The sequence below is a fragment of the Pseudorasbora parva genome, chromosome 12 (assembly GCF_024679245.1).
Source record: "Pseudorasbora parva isolate DD20220531a chromosome 12, ASM2467924v1, whole genome shotgun sequence".
NCBI classification, from domain to species: Eukaryota; Metazoa; Chordata; class Actinopteri; order Cypriniformes; family Gobionidae; genus Pseudorasbora; species Pseudorasbora parva.
In genome coordinates, this window is record NC_090183.1 from 6856606 (window position 1) to 6877377 (window position 20772).

Below are 20772 nucleotides of genomic sequence, written 5' to 3' on the forward strand. Positions count from 1 at the left end.
TCAATGAGCCACAATTACGTCATATATTCTGCGACATTTATTTTATGATAAAAGTCCCCTAAGGATTTATTTATTTATTTATTTATTTAAAAGTCACAAGTTCAATCACTATACATTTTTTTCATAATCAGCTAATTTTAAACAAACACAAACAAATAAAATACACAAATAACAAGAACAACAACTACAACTTCATCATCAACAAAATAATAATAACAACAACAATAGCAATACTACTACTACTACTACTACTACTACTAGTACTATTACTACTACTAATAATAATAATAAAATAAGATAAAGATAGAAAGATAATCTAGAAATGGGAAACATTAGAGGGTTCTGGAAAAAAGAGAAATTCATATAATGAATTAAGATACTTTTATTATATACAGAGCTTGTGCCATGGCTTGTGCTCGTGTATGACAGACTTTTATTATGTAAATATATCCGATACGTCGAGCGTGACGTTTGATCAGCTGGGACTATGAAGAAAAGATTTGGCAAGTTTTATCAAATGTAAGAGGCGCCGCGAGATATTTCTCATAGACTAAAACTGTGATGTGACCGAAGTGACTGTAACTTCCCAGAACTGACGCGCGCCGTCAAAATCAAGGGTGCAAAATCAATTTACTGATCAACCTCCATCCATCCACAACATACAGTATAACAATGGTGAGTTGTTTTTATCATATATTGCGTTGAGCTTCACATCAAACTCAGCAAATCATTGCTATGCTGCATAACATGATAAACCAATAGTTTGTGTAGTACGTCCCAAAAATGTTTATCGTGAATTATTAATGTCATAATTCTCTAGTACAATCACCAAATGCAACATTATTAACATTTTAATGAAACAAGGTGGGTTTAATGTTAAAGTCCAGTTTATTTTAGAAACTTCTAGTGCTCTGTGGCTCTTCCTGAATATTTACCCTGTTAACCTACATGCAATCACTGTCAAGGACTAGGAAGGGCACTTTCTGTCAGTGGCTCGGATAATTACATAATTAATAAGCCATGCATATCTATAGGGTTACTGCATTGTGCATCAGTATGCATTGATTTAATTTGCATTTGCAATCTATCTAAAAAGCCTCGCCTTGAGCGGTAAATATGTAATAATCTTTAATATTTTTTTATTAAATAAAGTGTGGCAAGCATGAACTCATTTAGATGCTGCTCATAGTTTACATAACGAGACAAAATGGACAGTCGTTCCCAATGTCATCTGTGGTGATATCAGAGCTGATGCACCTAGACAGATGTGACATCCTTTCAGCTGAGATAACTGAGGATGATGATGATGATGATGACGTCGCGAGCAGAGAGCATGATCATACTCATAGATTCATTCAAGCAGAGCCAGACACTGAATCCGGCTGCTCTGTTCGTGGGCACAGCGCCAATCTATGCATAGATGCTGGGGAATTTCAGACAGGATGCATTTGAAATCAGACTGTTGAGAAAGAATTAACTGTAAGCTTTCATTTAGAAAACCAAGACGTGTGCAATTCAAATAAAAGCTTTGGATTTGGATCATATACAGTGTTATGTGCTCGAAAGCATCTCAACTGATGGTTTGGTTTTTAGGACTCTAATGGAGCAGCATGAGATGAAGTCTGCGTCTTTTATGCAGTGAAATCCGAGCACAGCCAGGTAAGCAGAAAAACATTGTGCTTTTCAGGCAAATTTTCTTGTAATGAAAAATGCAGTGTGGCACACTGGAAACAGCCACTGTAATATTTTTGCAGATGCTCTAATTGTTATTCACTGTCTCCATAATCAGATAAATGAACTCCAGTGAAGCATCAGCTCAGCCAAAAGCACCTCATGTCGTTTCTGGTGAGAGTCAAATCTTTTTTTACCCAGCTTGTTTGTGAAAAGCTCAATGCATTCTGGATTTCATGCTTTCTGTGATTTTAGGTGTCAGAAATGTTTGGTTTTGATTCTGGAGTGGGTTAAGTATTCAGTATAGTAGTAGAAGAGATGTTTTAATGGGCTGAAAATGTTCACTGAACAAAATCTATGGCCTGATTCTTCTCTAGTCCCTAGATATTAGAATATTTAATAATAAACGCCCTCATTAATATCCACTAATCCTCCACCTCACCCCTGAATCCAAAAGGATTGTGTCAATGTGTCACTTATGAAGAAATGTTCCGGATTCAATAAAGGTTCAGTAGACCTTATTCAGAGCAGCCATGACAGGTATGAAAACCAGGCTGTGAGGGATTACTTACCATGTTTTCAATGGCATCTGCTGTATAAAGCTCCTAGATCACTTATAATTTTCCACATCTTATGCTGTCTGGAGTTTTTTGTCTATTGAAACTCTTTGGTAAGCTATTTTTGCAATCTTTCGTCAGCAAAACGATCCAAAAACACATTAAAGCTGCCATCCGTAACCTTTTCTGGCCTAAAAATGATACAAAAATACATTTCTGAACAAGTACATGACCAGCCAGTGTTCAAAAGTATCTCCTTATCTTAGCTCGATTCACTACGGTAAGCTTGTAATAATGTTTTATAATTTGAGTGGTACTGGTGGATTTCGGCGGGACATTCGTGCATGTCTTTGGGTCATTCGGTATACATAAAGAAGGAGTCTGGCTAGTAGTAGTACCGCATGTGAGGATGCTGCAGGTGGAGGATCATTTATAGCCTTTTCTCACAGCAGGTAAAATATTACATTTATAATTTTTATGGCAGATTGTAATCTAGAAAGGTTCAATCCGTAGTCATCAGTGACAACTGGAGATTTACCCGAAGTCAAAAGCAAAAAATTAGACTGTATGGAAGTTAAAATATACAGGTAACGCTAATACACACTGAATACACATAATCACTCACTGCTGATGTTGTTAACATGAACAATTTGAGAACAATGTATAACAATAAAAATAATGTGTACAGTTGGATGTGATATGAGCTGAGTGATTGTTAGATTTAATCACTGTTTTTTCTCAGTTGGTCAGAATAAAAGTGGCAAAATTCTGGTCATACTTCCAAGTTCCAAGACGTAAAATCTATGATCGTCCACACCGGTGCGGTGACTGACAGCCGAACATACTCCTCAAAACATTAGATTCGTCCGCACAGAGGAGCCGTGCCGATGCACAACCCATGTAAAGATGATAATTCTGCAAATAACTGCAATTGCAGGTTTCAAACAGATGGCGACAGAGGCAAAACTTACAGACTGCAGCTTTAAATAACAGTACAACCCTCGGAAGAGATGTATGTCTCTCACAGCCTCGCTTTCATTTCCCTCAAAAATCAAAGATGGCGCTGCTTAGAGTTAAGTTTAATTTTATTTTTTCCAATTTTGATTCCAATTCCGATTCTGCTTATCGATTCCAGTGTTTATTGATCCTCAATTTCGATTCCAACATGGTACATATACACACTAACATTCTGTCGCAGCTAAATACCAAAAATCAGCAGCCTAAAGAACAACTAATAAATAAACTTGATTAACTAATATACATGTCAAAAATACAGTCAGTAATGCCGAATACACAGATCCAACATACTTTTACACATGCCTTTTCTTTCTCAACCATTTACATTCACTTAAAGGGGTACTTCAGCGCTGGAAAGATGAATCTGTATTTAAACTGGGTCATTAATGTAGTAGTAATGTGAACTTATTTTTGAATTTGGTGCCTTCTAATCTGAGAAAAGTCTCATGGGGATAAAAGACTACAATTCCCAGAATGCTTCGCTGCCCTGTGAGGCCTTTCCCAAAGCCACCGCTACTGGATAATCCGATTAAGGCTGCAACATACTCCAGAAGAACAGAGAAAAAAGTTCTGGCTCCCAAGGCTGTGAGAACAAAATGATGTCATTCGGTTCTCGCAGCCCTGGTTCGGGAGTTCTTGCAGCTTGTTCTTGACACATCGCCTGAGCAGAACTTTTTTCTTCTGGGTGTCCGAGAACTATTGTGTGATTGGTCATACATTTAATGTGGGCGTGATTAATGCAGAGAAACGCAGATGATCTGCACCTGCATTTCTCTTGATGTATGGAATATACTGGCCATAACAAACTTTGGTCTTGTTCTTGCCACCTCGAGAAAACAGAGGTGGTTAGGGTTAGGGTTAGCTGCGAGCTGAGCTGTGAGTGTGATCTCCCATCCCCCATGTGCGTGTTGAAAACATGCGGAAATAGCTCCATAGCTATTTAGCTGGCTGTAGTCTTTAGCCTCTGGCCTAGAAATCTAGACGCACCCTAGTGGCAGTAAATTTAATTTGCCCGCAAGTGTGGTCTAGCAACTCTCAATTCCTATCTGAGCTGTATTCCTCAGAATCTGGACGGCCCGTGTAGGCTATAGAGTCGGCGGACGGGGCCATAATGACGACGGCCGAGTTGCGTTTGCATGCTTCTAGTAACACAGTCTTCTAGTAAACACAGAAACTGGTGAACGACGGCGGTCTTTCGAATCAGCTCTGCCCGCGCCTCCGGAAGACTTGGAGTTAAGCTTTCCTCTGAGAAAAGAACAAAGAGCGGCACTGAAGTCATTCTTAAAAAGGGAAGATGTGTTCGGAGTTTAGCCGAACGGATGCGGCGAATGTTTAATCTATCAACAAGCTCTGTTTCACCGTCGTTGCTCTGGTTGGTGTAGCGCTATCCTATCGCGTGCAGAGGGAGTTTGAAAGACAACCGTTTATCCCGCCCCTCGGATTGAGCTGTCAATGGTGAGTTTCCAGACCAAACATCTTGATGTGGGTCTGGCTTGTCAGGCTACAAACATTCCAAAGATGGGAGGAATTTTTACAGAAATCAAATGCATAAATTTCTCATCTCAGGGGGATGAGAGATATATTCATAATGAAGCACAATCATTTGAATATACTCCAGGGTTTCTACTGATACAAAGCCATATGCTAATCGCTGAAGTAACCCTTTAAAGGTGCACTATGTATTATTTTTGCAGTAAAATATCCAAAAACCACTAGGCCTGTGTTAAATATTTTGTTCAGTTGAGTACTTATAATTTCCCAAATGTTTCCAACTATTACTAAATTGTGAGAAAATTGCTGTTTTAAATAAGGACCAGGACGTTTCAGCATAGCGTCTGAGGAAGTCGCCTGTCAATTGCGTCATATCTGCGCTACCCTCAGTTTCGGGTTTTATTTGGCAGGAGCGCTTTACTCTTAGCACTGTGAACAAGTGAACGCATGGAGTAATGTCATAACATCATTTTCAACACACTTAAATGTATCTAATATGATAAACAGAGCTGCATTACCTCATAATCATAACTGAAAGAGCGGATCAATGCAGGCGCACCCGGCGAATGTGTCCCATCCCGTCATAATAAAAGTCCCGGTGTTCGTGAGCCGTGTGCTTGTTTAACAATCGCTCCAGCGGGCGTGCTCAGCTCCACAACACTCGGTCCTGCTTTGCTTCAGACTACAGTAATGTTAATAACCGCATGTATGAACATGATGTCTGTCCAAGTCCTATTTTCCACCGGCTGTGAGGTGAAGACCACATGTCCCAAGATGCTGTGCTCAAACTTTGCATCATCAAACTACGCATTTGTTTCGAATAGGCAACCCCTAGTGGACAGAGAGTTGCATAGTGCACCTTTAAGACTTAACCGACTAAGTTTCCGAGGATATTTTGACATTAATGTTGTGTGTATTTATCTGTGTAAGCACAAGAAAGAGGAAACTTTTTTTATTTGTGCACTATATGAGAGGCAGCTTTCTTGAGCTTGAATCATTTAAAACTACATTAAAATGCACACATAGGAATTAATAAGCGTAATCATAATTTAAATGTTATAATTCTGATTTGATTCCAAAATCTGATTAAAAAATGTGGAATTGATTTTTCAACCCTAGCACTGCTGTGAATAAGGTCTGTATGCATGACTTTGTGTTTGCAGTAATACACTGACAATGGATCCTGTTTTACTCACTAATACATTCTGTGAAGCTATAAAACAATCAGTTATATATATATATATATATATATATATATATATATATATATATATATATATATATATATATTAAAAACCATTAATATTATGTGTTTGTTATATTGTTCTGAATTCAATGCAGGTTCTATAATCATTACTCAATCATTACTCAATCGCTGGATACTGTTTTACTCAGTAATGCGTCACATTATGGAAGTAAAATGTTTTTCATGTTGACTTTTTGCATTGGAACATTCCTGAAACCAAAGCTTAATCAAACATGGCAAGTTTGATTTCCATAACCATCTCTTTCTTTTGCCGTGTCTCCCTTTGCCCTTCAGCCTACCCTTCCATGCATATTCATACTTTGGACGTTCATTTTCACCTCCATATTCATTTGTGGTGTGGCGTGTGCATCTCATCTTTCCTCCCCTCTTCCCCTCAGGACTGCACCTGTATCTCCTCCCACTCACAAGTCCAGTCCATCCGCATAGAGGAGCAGTATGAAGACATCAGCCATCAGTGCTCGGTCAGTAGAGTCTAATAATAGATCATGGCTTCAGGCATCAGGCATTGACTTTTGCTCTTTAGACAAGCCATTCAAGGGGAATTTACACTGACAGTGAATAACACTGTTGGTTGCTAGCAGGACTGAGTACAAATTCTGAATTTAGGGATTGGCTTTTCAAATTCTCACAATGTGGTGTGAGTAAGAATTTGAGTTGAATGGCCCACAAACCACAGGGTGTTGAAATTTGGGAAAGACAGGAAGAGGAATTACAGAGTTTACAATTTTAAGAAATGTGTTAGTTACAGGTTTTGTGACACAACATATATTTCTGATTTTTATATACAGATATTTAAACTACAAAACAATCTATCTATCTAAATAAATAAAATATAGATGACACAACTTCATTTCTTCTACTGAAGAAAAGGGAAGCCGGAGGTCTGAGTACGGCGCTGACATCTTGTGCAGATTTGAGACCCACAGGAAGTATAGCCGCGATATCAAAATCATGCAGAACAATTCATTATGTTGGTGAGAACTAAACAGTTATGGAAATGTAAAAATTAAAGCTGAAGCTGCAACATCCTCCCAAAAAATCCAGAAAAAAGTCTGTAGGTGCCTCAGTGACAAATTCACTCAGAAAAGCCGTCAATCATGACGTCACAACCCCCGTTTTTATAGCATTAAAATAACTAACTAAAACTAAACTTATTTTAACAAATGAACACTTGAAATGAAATCATCATGATAAATAATAATATGAAGTGTAATTTGATTGTTTAGTTTGTCTCGCGTCCATTAGAATACACAGAGGGGCGAGGGTTATGAGCTATACTGGGACCAACCACCAAGGGGCGATGGAGACGTTTTGGCATCAGTTTTTAAGTTAAAATCAGGCTTGATATAAACATTCTTCATTTATGCAGAATAATGCAGCTCTCTCTCTCTCTCTCTCTCTCTCTCTCTCTCTCTCTCTCTCTCTCTCTCTCTCTCTCTCTCTCTCTCTCTCTCTCTCTCTCTCTCTATATATATTTATTTATTTATTTATTTATATATAGCATAAATATTATGCGTGTATATATAATATTAATTCCATTTTAATTCTACTTCCATAAATTCAATTACCAAAACTGTGTGCTATTTGGTACCTAAATATCCATTATGCAATTTTGAACTCAGCTTAACTTTGTCTCATTGCCAACGGCCTCTGTCACTCACGTCGCCTTAAATCATCAACTCTGATTTAAAATGAATGACATCCAGTGACTTTGTCACTTCAAATATTTGTCAGTGTGAGTCCCTGTATCGATGGACACATCAGTGTAGTCATGGCATGCCAATTGAACTGTCATTGCATATTCAGCACAAGCTCCGGTGAGGTTCAGAATGCTGTTGTGCTCAATTGTGTTCTGAGACTTTGAGTGGATCCATTGTGTTGGGCTTCACAAAGCAGTTTTTCTGTTCCGTTGATCTGGATGAAGGCTCACTTGTGCTATTGTCCGATGTGTTTGTCTGAAGGCGCCTGTGACTTTCCCCTCCTGTGACAGAAATATTTGCTCTTTTTCTGCAGACTGTTGGGTCACTTTCCCATTCATGGTCTCCTGAGACATTTCAGAAAATTATTCAATAAAAAGGTTATGAGCTTATGAAGTTAGCTAAAGTATAAAATGTTAAAATGTTAACACATTTGTAGAAGCTAACTAAATAATAATTACTAATCTGGCTTAACAGTAAAAAAAAAAAAAATAAAAAAATTCAAGACTTGTACTAATGAGGAATTGAATGAACTCCCATAAATCATTATGCATTATGTAACTTATCATTGAGTTTAATCTTTTTTCATTTCTAATTACAAAACATGACTACTGTAGCTCAATGGCACAAGCAACACCAAGATCATGTTTATTTGATTCCCAGGAAATGAACGAACATGACAAATGTACAGTCAAACCAAAATGTATTCAGACACCTTCAACATTTCTCACATTATCACAGTTTATCTGCTATAGTTAAAATTCATCTTGATAATGTCAGATAACTTTGATAAAAATATATTTAATGGATTACAATCAACCAATCTGCTGTCAGATGTTAAATTTAAGTACACAATTAGATAATACTAATTTAGTTCAACCAATGACCAAGCAATGCTTCATTTTGTTCAGTAAACAAAATGAAAGAAAAAATACTTAAGCAAAACAGGGTCAGGTCAAAGTGTCTGAATCATTTTGGTCCCAGATTTTTTTACATTTCACTGGTAGTCCACTGTTAATTTTGGGGTATAACTGTCACAGTTTACTTTATTTTGCTATCCTCACTTAATAAATGAACTATAATATCCTTCACCCACAAGTAAAATTTGATATCTGGTGTCTGAATAAATTTAGTTTTGACTGTATATGGCATTTTTAAAATGCTATTTATGTTAGTCTCTTACTTCACTAGTACCTTTAAATATTGTACAACTCACTAACCTTCATCTATACTAGACACGATCTGATTATAAAGATCAGTGTTTGCCAGCACTGTTGTTTTAGTTTTATTTATAATTTATTATAATTTTCATTAATATTAATTTAGTAGTTTTATGTGCTTTTGTAATTTTATTATTACTGGTAGTTTTAATTTTTAAATTTGGGTTTAATTTATCTTTATTGCAGTTTTAATTTTAGTTTATTTTTAGTTTTGGTTACACTTTAGTTTAAGATGCATATAAGTACTGTTTAATAATAATTAACTGCATACTGTGGGGTATGGTAGATTAGGGTTTGTTTTATGGTTTGTTGCATGTAATTATGCATAATTTATAGTTAATACGGTAAATGCATGTAACGTGTAACAAGGACACTGTAAAATAGTGTTACCTTGGTTTATATTTATCTCCAGTCACTCAGTTTTTCATCTAATATTTATTCCAGCTTTACATGTTTTAATAGCCCAACGATAATAACCCTGTTTCTCAGTCATTATACTATAATGCAGGATAAAACTCTGAGGCGTGTGAACATTCTTCTGTGTTCCAGTCACTGGAGGATCTGCTTGGCCCGCAAGCATCACATTAGTGTCATTCACAGGACAGAAAGTGTATTATTCTGTTCTATTAACATTGGAAGTCTTCACCAGAATACACCAGTGAACACCTAACAACCACGACCACCGTTGGGTGGAGGATTTCTTCAGTTTTACCCATGTACAGCAGTAGAGTTGAGTGTGTATGAGTGATGTGTTTGTTCATATCTGGACGTGCGTGTTTGTCTGCTGTGTTTATGTGTGTGACAGAGCAGTGACGTCTCTCCATGTTCTGTGTTGACGGCTGAAGATGACGTCACAAATCTTTCCACTGACCCCGCACACTATCAGCTGCTGTCACAGCTGGGTAGGGACCTTACTTTATAGTATGATGTGTTAGTTATTTCCTGGAATCTTATTTCTATCATGCAACTAAGATGAGCATTACCGTATGCCTTACTCTGTTCTTAAAGCTTATGTGTGGGTATTTGTGTATGTACATACAGGCCAGAGCTTTAATAACCTCAGTCAGGTGAGCATGGCACGTCACACACCGTCTGGCAGGCTGGTGGCAGTAAAAAATACAAACCTGGACGAGTGTACAGAAGATGAGCTGCTGCAGCTGATGGTGTGTAATTCACTTGTGAGAACATCCCATTGATTTCTACTATCTAAAATGAAGCTTTATTACATTTAAAACCTGACATATGAAAAAACTGTCGAAAAAAAAATACATATATATATATATATATATATATATATATATATATATATATATATATATATATATATATATATATATATATATATATATATATATATATATATATATATGTTTAAATCAAATTGTCTATTGTAAAAATTTTTTTTTTTTTCATTTTCAGACTTTTCTGGTACTGCCATCTCTATTGTTTTTTTTTATGTTATTTTTTTGTTTTTGAAGGGAGCTTCTAACTGTGAATTGTTAATATTAACAGTGTGTTGTAGTAAAAATCAATGAGATTATATTAATGAAAATACATACAGCTCTGGAAAAAATGAAGAGACTATTGAAGAGAGAAATCAATGTAAAGTGGTCTCTTAATTTTTTTCCAGAGCTGTATATTGTACTGGTTTACACACTTAAAATGAGTATGAATTATTTTTAATTCAATTAATGTAATGACTAAGTGATTTGATGATCATTTTTGTGACATGAGGCTTTTTTCAAAGTGACTGTTTGTGTATGAAATAACTGTTGACGCTCCTAAAATGACAAAAAAAAATACAACAAGTAGTTCATAAGGCTTGTGTATTATTTTTTAAGGTTTTTGAAGCCATACCATGATTTGTTTGAGAATCATTATTGTTTGCAACAACATGAGAGGGATTTTTTTGGCCCTGTTATGATGATTGTCCTCGCATTGGTTGAAGAGGATTGACTGTAATTGTGAGGGCATCTTCAGATTTATAGACACAAATCTTTCTCAGATAAGCCCATTGTGCTTGCGCATTCATAGTTTGTGCGTATTCATTGCAGAATGAGGTTTTGCTGTCTAGACGGTTCCGTCACCCAAACCTGCTCACGTCCAGACTGGTGTTCAGCTCTTGCTGTCAGCTCTGGGTTCTGTCTCCTCTCATGAGTTATGGTAAGAGTCCACACTTCAGTCTCATTCCTTCTTTTCCTCTTCACATTTCTTCCCTCATGAAATTCCTCTGCACCCGTTTCATTCAGGTTCTGCAGACTCTCTGCTCAGGTCGTATTTTCCGGATGGAATGAGCGAGTCTCTGATCGCGTACCTGCTGTATGGAGTGCTCCGAGCGCTCGAGTACCTGCATCACATGGGCTACGTGCACAGGTGAGTGCATGATGGCTTGAATTGCGTTGATCTGCCAGTCGAAGGTCTTTCATGCGGAGACTCTCCTCGTGTGTTTGCATAGTGATGCGTTTAAAATTTAATGACCAAACGTATCTTTATAAAACTTCACAATGCTGTTGCAGATAAAATATAATGTAGATAACATTGAATAAATATATTTTCGTCAGATTAGATATCTATTCATACTATTTAATCATGAGTATGTGTGCGCGCGGTTCACGCTTATATCGTCCGATCTTGGGGGCTATGTGTATTATAAAAATAATAGTCCAATCAATCACGGGTTTATGAGAAATAAATCATTGTGTTTGTTTGATAAAGACATTTACGAGCTCATGTGAACTGAGAGGGGAGCTGAAGCTCATTAAATCTGCAGATCTTAAATATGCAAGTCTCCAGTGCGGCACGCCCACCAAAACCCAGCGTTTTGGAGAGAGCTTCGAAACAAGTATAGAAAATAGCCTATTACTTATTATTTATGATGTTTTTGAATTTAAAAACCACACAAACGTCATTAGTTGACCTCAGACAACAGTATAATTTTTTTTTAAAAGCCAGTTCATGACACCTTTAATCATCTACTTAACTATCGGCCTCGCACATCCGCCATGTTTGTAGTTTTTTTTTAAACTGGTTTGTTTTTGTAGTTCTTATCGAATCCTCTTTCAATGTGCAATGGGTTGTGGCAATATTAGCCATTAGTGTGTGCACGAATCTGCACTTCGGATTCTAGCCGGAAATAGTAGACCATCCGGGTATCAATAGAATACTCATCTCAACATACTATGATATGTTACAAGCTAATTCTAATTTCTAATACTTTATAGGATCGACAGTATTGGAATTGGGAGCACAAGTCTTCTGAAGAGATATGATCCGCTTTATATGATTAATTCAGGCTTTTATTCACATATAAACATTGATCAGCATTCAAATATGGTAAACATAAGCTCAAGCATGCTTGCTTGATGCCAAGAACCAATAAAGAGCCAATTTTAAGTGAACTGTTCCTTTAATCTGGCCCGTCTCCTGTCTTCTCATCTCCACTGTCCTGCAGAGGTGTGAAGGCGAGTCATGTGCTGCTGTCAGCTGAAGGCCGTGTGTGTTTGTCAGGGCTTCAGAGTGTGTACAGTCTGATGAAGGATGGCAAGAGGGTGAGAGCTGTGTTTGACATGCCTCAGCACAGTCCGTCTCTCCTGCCGTGGCTGAGCCCAGAGCTTCTGCGACAGGTGACAATTCAGACTCGAAAGCTGTTCCAAACAGTAGCTTTATACACAGTACAAAAAACTGAAGTGAGCAGTAGATTATGACTGGAGCAATCTGTCTGATATACATGCTATCTTTCAAAAGTTTGGCGTCATTAAGTTTGAAAAAATATATTAATATATTTTTGTTCAGCAAGGAACCACTAATTTGATGACAAGTGACATTTAAAGACATTTATAATGTTACAAAATATATATATATATTTTAAATAAATGCTGTTCTATTGAATTTTCTATTCAACAAAGAATTCTGAAAAAAATAATAATATATATATACCGGTATATATATTACAGTTTACACAAAAACATCAAGTGGCACAATTGTTTTCATCATTGATAATAATCAGAAATGTTTCTTGAGCAGCAAATCACCATATGAGAATGATTTCTGAAGGATCATTTGACACTAATGAAGATGAAACATAAAAAAATAGACATTTAAATTGTAATAACATTTCACAATATTACAGTTTCTTTTTACAGTTTTTTTGATCAGAAACTTTAAAAAAACATTTACAAAATCTTACTGATGAAAACTTTTGAACAGTAGTGTGTGTGTGTGTACGTGTATACACAAAAATCACCCCAAAACAATACAATAAAAAAAAAAACAGTTCAATAATATCAGCCGATAAGCGTATATCTTCATGAGACATTATGATGTGTTTTTGTGGCTCTCTTTCTTTCATGTAGGATCTTCATGGCTATGGAGTGAAATCAGACATCTACAGTCTGGGAATCGTTGCATGTGAGCTGGTCAGTGGGAGAGTGCCGTTCCAGGACATGCCGCCCACTCTGGTACTGCCAATTTCCACGTTTGCATCCTGTAAACATGTAACTGATTACTGAACACTCACTTCCTGTTTTTTCTTCTTCAGATGCTGCTTCAGAAGCTGCGGGGTTCTCACTGTTGTCTCCTCGACGTCCCCCCTTACCCGCTCGGAGACATGGGGGCACTCAAGGTGTCTCGCTCCGGTGTGGATTCGGGGATCGGCGAGAGTGTCGCGACTGGAAGTCTGACTCGTACCGCCACTGCTGAGAGACCTCAAAGCCCCGCTCCAAAAAACCACTCGGCTACACTGCACAACCTGGTCCAACTGTGCCTGCAGCAGCAGCCTGAACGCAGGTAGAGATAGAGAAACTCTTTGCAAACACACTACACAGCCAGAGTGTTCAAAATGAAGCTTTTCTAAGAATTTCAACATGGACACTACAGAAAGGTCCCCCCCAATAATGATTGAGATGGCCAATCAAATCAGAGTTGTCGGGGTTTATATTCTCTTTTGGCACGTTCAGTCTTCACCAAGCCTGCAGTCTCCCTCTCATTTACTGAAGCTTTCGCGCCTCGATCGCCCCCCGGTGACTGGTCCCAGTATAGCCGCCCCTCTGTGTTTTCTAATGGACGCGAGGCAAACTAAATAATAAAATTACACTTCAAAAATGTTTCCCCAAAGTTAGTTTATGTCACTGAAGGCAGTTATCATCACGATGATTTCATTTCAGGTGTTCGTTTTAAAAATAGGTTTACTTTGAGTTAGTTATTTGATGCTATAAAAACGGGGGTGTGACGTCATGATTGACAGCTGAGACTGACGGCTTCTCTGAGTGAAGTTGTCACTGAGGCACTAACGGACTTTTTTCGAAATTTTTGGGTGCAGATTAGAGCTTTAGCTTTAATTTCTACATTTCCATAACTGTTTATTTCACACCAACATTATTAATTGTTCTGCATCTGCGAGAGTGTGGGCGGGCTTTTGATATCGCGACTGTACTTCCTGCTCTACTTCCTGCGCTCTACTGCGCAACTCCGGTCCTGAAATCGCTACTGCGCAGACTCGGTCCCAAGATGTCCGCGCCGTGCAAGGCTGCCTGAAAGCTTCAAATCTGCCAAGCGGAAACGGATGATGTCGAGTCATCCATATTTTTTTACGGTCTATGGTCTTCACACAGACAAGCTCTTCAGTCTATCGCTTTTTTCCACCAACTAGAATTAGACATAGAATTTCGTACACTGTGCGAATTCGGACACTCGGGACCTCGAGCCGGCCGCGATCACATGAGCTTTTGTTTTAAACACAGAGAGCTTTCAAAGTTGCTGCTATAGCTTCAGATACAAAAAATAAAGAAAAAATGTGTGCAAATGATTTGTTGAAAAGCAGAGAACAGTAGCCATTCCTTTCAACCGAAACAACCAGAGGGAGAGAGAAGGGTGCGCGTGAGAGAGAGAAAGAGTGTGTGTGTGTGTGTGTGTGTGTGTGTGTGAACGCTGTATGTTTGCAGCCACTGAGCTTATAATACTCATAGATTGAGCCTATGTGACGTCATATGCTGGTAAAAATCGGGCCGACTCCCTGAACTTTTTAAACATGTTTAAAAATGATCGTAAGGTCGGGAGGGGCTCTTAACGTGCTCGGCTCGTCTCGTATTTCCTCTCACATGGTGCGAGCCGCGACCATACGAGCATCGTTTGTGCGAGTTTGTACGAGTTCGTACGACAGCAAAAATCGCATTAACCTGACATTTTTAGAGGAATCAAATTGTCTATGGAAACTTTGTACAAAATATTTAATAATCCGTGTAAACTATTGCATTAAACCAAATACACAAAATAAAGCTATTTTTAGAACCATCATGACCCCTTTAAACAAGAATCTTGAAAAATATTTATTTTTTTAAGCTGTTTTCTCTATTCACCTGCTATCAGTTGGGCAATACAAATGTTCACCCTGCCTAGGGCAGATACAAATATCTATTTTACCTTTTTCTCTTTATCTTTATTCTGTGCAATATGTGTGTTTGTTGTTCAGGCCATCTGCGAATGCTCTCCTCGCCCACCCCTTCTTCAGACAGGTAGATTCAGCCTTTCATCAAGCTTTCACTAAATTTACTCTGTCTTCAGTCTTTGAGTGTAACCTCAAGTAATTCATGCATTGATATGTGTGTCTTACAGGTGAAGAAACACACAAGGGACTCTTTCCTTAGTTTGATGTATCCGGCCGTGCCAGTGTCCTGTCCTCCAGACACACCTCCATCCGGAACACTGACTCAGACCTGCAACACCCCGTCTCCCACCAATACTGAGCCAGAGGATGGCATGTGGGACTTCTCCTAAGAAGAGGGAGGGACTTGTCCCTCCTCTTGTCCATTTCCTTTCTCACACAAACCTTGACCCAATCAACTAGCGATAAATATACTCCACGTTAATCCATCCTAACCAGCTGCTACATTTGGTCATTTTATCGTTCACTTGGTTTGTATTTGTCATATCAAAACTATGGTACCCACAGTGAAATCTCATTGGAACAAATCCCCTCTCTTTATGGACCAAAATATTGATGACATCATCTTGCACTTATGGGCGTATCTACATTTTTAGCCAATCAAATGCTCTTTAGAATGAGTACATACCAGCTGCCTAGATATTTCCTGACTAGCAATAGCAAGTATCAAATCATCGTTAATGTCTATGACCTAATCTAAAAGCCTGTTATATAGGGCTGAACGTTAATAAAATAAAACCGAAATTGTGATATAGTGAGGTTATCAACCTATCCATTAGATTTGATTTCCCCTTAATCGTGCAGCCGTACTATTAGCCATTATTAAACGAGAGATGTCATTTTGATGTCCCGTCCAACTTCCTGTAAAGTACAGGAGGTTAAACTGCACTCGTCAAGCCTTTTGATCGGTTTTTAAATGTGAAATACTGTATGCTCTGAATAACTATGATTTTTTTCACTTTATGCAATATTTTCACTTTCATTATGGACAGAAAAATGTCCATAATTTTCAATGTGGTGCGCTCATCTGTATGCTGCACATTTTGACTAATATAGTAGGTCACCCAAGTATTCCATGCATACTGTGCACATACTACAGTGTATATACTGTTAGTAGGCTGTTCCTATTAGGCCATGTCAGTGTGTGATAAGAGCTTCCTGTTTGATGTTCACAGCAGCCAATGACTGCCGATCACTGGATTTGATCCAGCTCTTATGAGTGAGGTCATCAAACTGAGCCATGAATCCCGGGAGACAGATGTTGTGTGCGTGCGTGCGTGCGTGCGTGCGTGCGTGTGTGTGTGTGTGTGCGTGCGTGCGAGCCTGTGAGTCTGTGAGTGTGTGTGAAGGTTATTAGTACATCACCCACTTAACCTGTGACTGTGAACCTGTGGGTGTGTGTACAGTACATGTGTTTGTGTGTATCTCTGTGATGAGATTTCCAAAACCCTCATCTTGCTCTATCTGAAGAAGCTGCACGTTTTAATCCTGTGAAGAAATAAACCAAACCATCAATGCTGTGCTGTTCAAACGGCCATCAACACTGCCTCAACATGTGATTTGGAACAGAATCATGATCAAACTGAAGGACTGAGCAGTTTTAACTGTGATCGATATTGTATTCACTGATTTTTTTTCTATGTTATCTGTATTTAGACATATGATATGATAAATATATTCATACTCTTTTTCTTAATTTGTTGGTGTCCTGTCTTTTTTTCCATGTTTTTTCTCTTAAACACTTAACGTTACTGACCTTATTTTCCTTATAGTCCTTAAATTATCTAAATTTGTGATTTTTATCTTTGATCTCACAAATCATTTCCAGCAATTTGTGTTGCGTTTGATGAACTTTACTGAATTATTTCTGTAGTTGCGCTCTTTGGCCAGCAGGGAGCGGTCCTATGTCATACATAGATTTTTTAACAATAATCTTGTAAAACAAATGTGTATGTCAAAATAACTTAAACGTTACAAAGGAATTATAGTTTTAATTATATGACAATTTTAATTTGAAAACAGAGACGGCCGAATTTTTTAGTCTGGATCTGGAGTTACCTGTCCTTTTAAGTTGAAGGCATTTTATTAATATTAATTACGCACGCTCATGTTTATGCAATGAGCCAACCTGATTGGCTGACAGCTTTACGTTCAGACCAGAGTTCAGACGTTGCCATGCGATAGCTAAGCGTGCTTATGAATATTAATTAGATTACGTAACCGAACGCCAGTTTCAGTCACGCCTTTGCGACTCACATGAGCTCCACATAGGCAACGTAAAGGAGTTTCGCCTGTCGTGAAACATCTTCGAAGAAAACACACACAGGCGCGCGCGCGCGCACGCACACGTCACACACACACACACACCTTCAAGCCGCCCGTGTGCTGTGGCATTGTAACGAGCCGTCGCAGTCCATTGCGACGATATTCGTCATATGTATCCGGGCTGTCAGGCTGATCTGGTTACTAAACGAGTCAAAAGCTAGTTTGGGGTGTTGAAACTGACCTGGTTCAAATGTCAGTGGTGCTCTCGGTTCATGCAACATTCCTGGATTCGTAACCAGAACACAAGCCTCGGCTCGGGAGTTTCGACGGGCTGCTTTTGTTGAGGCAGGTGAGTATCACACTGATAGTAAACATGTATTAATGCGGAGACCTTGTTAGTCTCGTATGTTATTATGGTCTGATCTTTATACGATAACAAGTCTTGATATTAGTGTGGGTTTCATAAGTGTTAACTCTAAATTTAAAATAATAATTTTGGTCATATCTTTGGTCATATCTTTACAGATTTCCAGAAGTCTTGTTTTGACACCCTCAAGGAGTCTAAATCTAGAGTCATTATTTTTAGTCTATTATCTAAAGCATACAAAAACAACACCCAGAGTGGAAGATAAACTCTTTTACTATGTGTTGGACATATATAAATAAAAAAATGCACAAATATAATATGATCTGATATTGTCACTGTTGAAGTTGAAATAGTTTGACTTGAGTTGCTATTTCAAAGCCAGGAATATATAATGTTGGCTCTGTGAACATGTTGAGTTGGCTTGAGATGATGTCATGGGTCTGTTTATTTTGGGATATTTCTTTTCTTTTCTTTTCTCAGAGTCATGCATTGCACATTTACTGTTATCTGTGGCATGCAAATGTGCTTTTTGAAATTTCAATACATTCACGCAGCATCTAAACACAGGGCTGTTTTTAATGTGTGCTCTATTTGTCGACAGGGCTTGGAAGAACAGAGGAATTTTTGGAATATCAGAAAGCTGCTGGTGGAAAAGTGCCGGAAACGCACAAGTCCAAGCCATCTGGGATTCGTATCGTTCACATGATGGATGTGATTTCACCGTGCACAGAGGAAATGACACGATCTGTCACCCTGGATTAACACAGACTCCTATTCACCCATTGGTGGGATTTAAGATCCACGAGCGAATGTGGCATTTGGGCAAACTCCATTTGGCAGGATGTTAACACCATGAGGGCTTGGGAATATTGATCACGTTATTATCGGGAAGATTTCTGCCTACATGCTCACAGCTTGCAGTGCAGAATGGCATCGACCGAGAGACTGTATGAGGTTTGGATGCTGTACTGCAATAAGGTAAACAGCTTGCAGTGGATGCACTGTCATTTTTCATGCAAATGTACATTGCATCCTTAAACATGACCAAATGATCTCTTTGGACATAAGAAGAGCACTGTTTTATTAATTTATTTATTGCGCAGTGCATGTAGCTGGTACACTGTGTTCTATAGAGTACTTGAACGCTTGTCATGACATCAGAATGCCCTCTGGATAGAGCCATTGAGCTCAGGTGGCTGTGATTTTTTTTGCGGTTCTTCTGATCATTGATGGAGATTCTACCAATTCCCTCTGTGACATCATATAATCAGACTTAACTCGAGATAATTCAGTGCACAGTGTCGCATTGTGTCCTAGTTATTCTGGTTATACATAAACCTTTAATATGTTATTTACCCCAAAATGCCATTGTTTGTTTGTGCAACATTGGCTTAACCAATGCTGTGTGTTTGGGGGCGGGGCTAACCATTGACTAACCAATGGCAGATATGGGGAATGTTGAGGCATCTGTTTTAAAACATATTTGCAGTTCTGTTTTTGTTAGTGGTTTAGAAACATTTTAGCTTTAAAGGTGCTGTATGTAAGTTTTTGATTGTACTAAAACATAACAATACCATAATGTTTGTAGGTATTTAGGAAACATCCTCATTTCTCTGAAAAGCAATGCTAAAGTTATTTTACTTTGAAATACATGTTCCGTGTCAGAATGTCTGTTTTTGTTTTGGTCTGTGCGATAATTCTTCGTTGCCAATGTTCCCAATAGTATTTCAACACCACAGGTTGCCAGTTGGCAGAAAATAAAACGTAGTGTAGCCATAGAAACCAGCAAACAAACTGGGGCAGAGATTGCAGATTCTACCTGACCTAAAAAGCCTCAGCATCCATCTAAAAATCACATTAAAATGAGGATAAATCAACTCATCAACTTAGAGTGTGCACTGTAAGTCTCGTCACTTCCTGCTGCGTGTCCTCAAACTGGCAACCTTGCAGGAGCATTGAGTCTGAGGAGGAGGGGCGGGGGAAACAATACTAGCTGTCATTCTTACATATAGCACCTTAAAGATATCTTTTTTGTTTCTCATTTAGGACTAGACTAGATAATATGGACTTCCTCTGAAATTGTCACCAAGACGTTAAAGGAACACGCCGACTTTTTGGTGACTAGCTTATTCACTGTATCCTCCAGAGTTAGATAAGTCCATACATACCATTCTCATCTCTGTGCGTGCCATAACTCTGTCTGATGCACCCATCGCTAGCCTAGCTTAGCACTAAGACTGGAGATAAACGAATCCAGCTAGCCTACTGCTCAATAAGTGACAAAATACCAGCAACATTTTTCTTTTTATGTAACTGCGTAATAATCTAGGAACTTTGCTGCTGTACCATGGGTGCAACGGCGCAATGATATCAAGCAGCGCCTGAAAATAGGTTAACTTCCGTCAACATAACCAACGTGACAATCTGCTTGCACAGAGAGTGTGCTGGGGACTATTTTCCAGGCGCTGCATAATATTATTGTGTCTGTTGCATTCATGGTACGGTAGCAAAGTTCCCTGATTATTATGCAGGAATGAGTGTGTTGTCCCTAGCCATATCTGCCTAGCAACTTTTTATTTTCCGTCAATCTTAGTACATTATGTAACTATACTATATCACAACATGTAAATAGGAAAATGTTGGCATTATTTTGTCACTTATTAAACAGTAGGGCTGTAAAAATGGCTGAAAAGCTAAATTCAAAATTCTTAAATATAATAAAACAATATTCAAATTCTAAAGGCATTTGGCTAGCTGGAGCTGTTTACCTCCAGTATTTGT

General features: G+C 38.3%; 2 protein-coding genes across 6 annotated transcripts in view; both read left to right on the plus strand.

Annotated features, from left to right (window-relative positions):
- The first annotated feature begins 1349 nt into the window (after nt 1-1349).
- Nucleotides 1350-17020, plus strand: stradb (STE20 related adaptor beta). 2 transcript variants are annotated; one of them, XM_067458918.1, is made up of 13 exons: nt 1350-1479; nt 1594-1659; nt 1790-1845; nt 6277-6464; nt 9726-9822; nt 9962-10083; nt 10975-11083; nt 11170-11293; nt 12372-12543; nt 13273-13377; nt 13458-13705; nt 15387-15429; nt 15530-17020. In XM_067458918.1, exons 3-13 carry the CDS (start codon nt 1794-1796, stop codon nt 15689-15691), a joined length of 1422 nt encoding a protein of 473 aa, XP_067315019.1. In that variant the 5' UTR covers nt 1350-1479; nt 1594-1659; nt 1790-1793; the 3' UTR covers nt 15692-17020. The 2 variants fall into 2 exon arrangements, with proteins under 2 accessions (XP_067315019.1, XP_067315020.1); XM_067458919.1 differs by having other exon boundaries at nt 1354-1479; nt 6381-6464; nt 15530-17018.
- Nucleotides 17021-17692: 672 nt separating this feature from the next.
- nbeal1 (neurobeachin-like 1) overlaps nt 17693-20772 on the plus strand; it is a 72736-nt gene continuing 69656 nt past the window's right edge. For 2 of the 4 annotated variants that reach the window (XM_067458920.1, XM_067458921.1), the window contains exons 1-2: nt 17693-17973; nt 18593-18969. In XM_067458920.1, the coding sequence (XP_067315021.1) occupies nt 18919-18969 (51 nt within the window). In that variant the 5' untranslated portion in view covers nt 17693-17973; nt 18593-18918. The remainder of the gene's footprint in view (nt 17974-18592; nt 18970-20772) is intronic. The other 2 variants (XM_067458922.1, XM_067458923.1) reach the window with 1 other exon arrangement.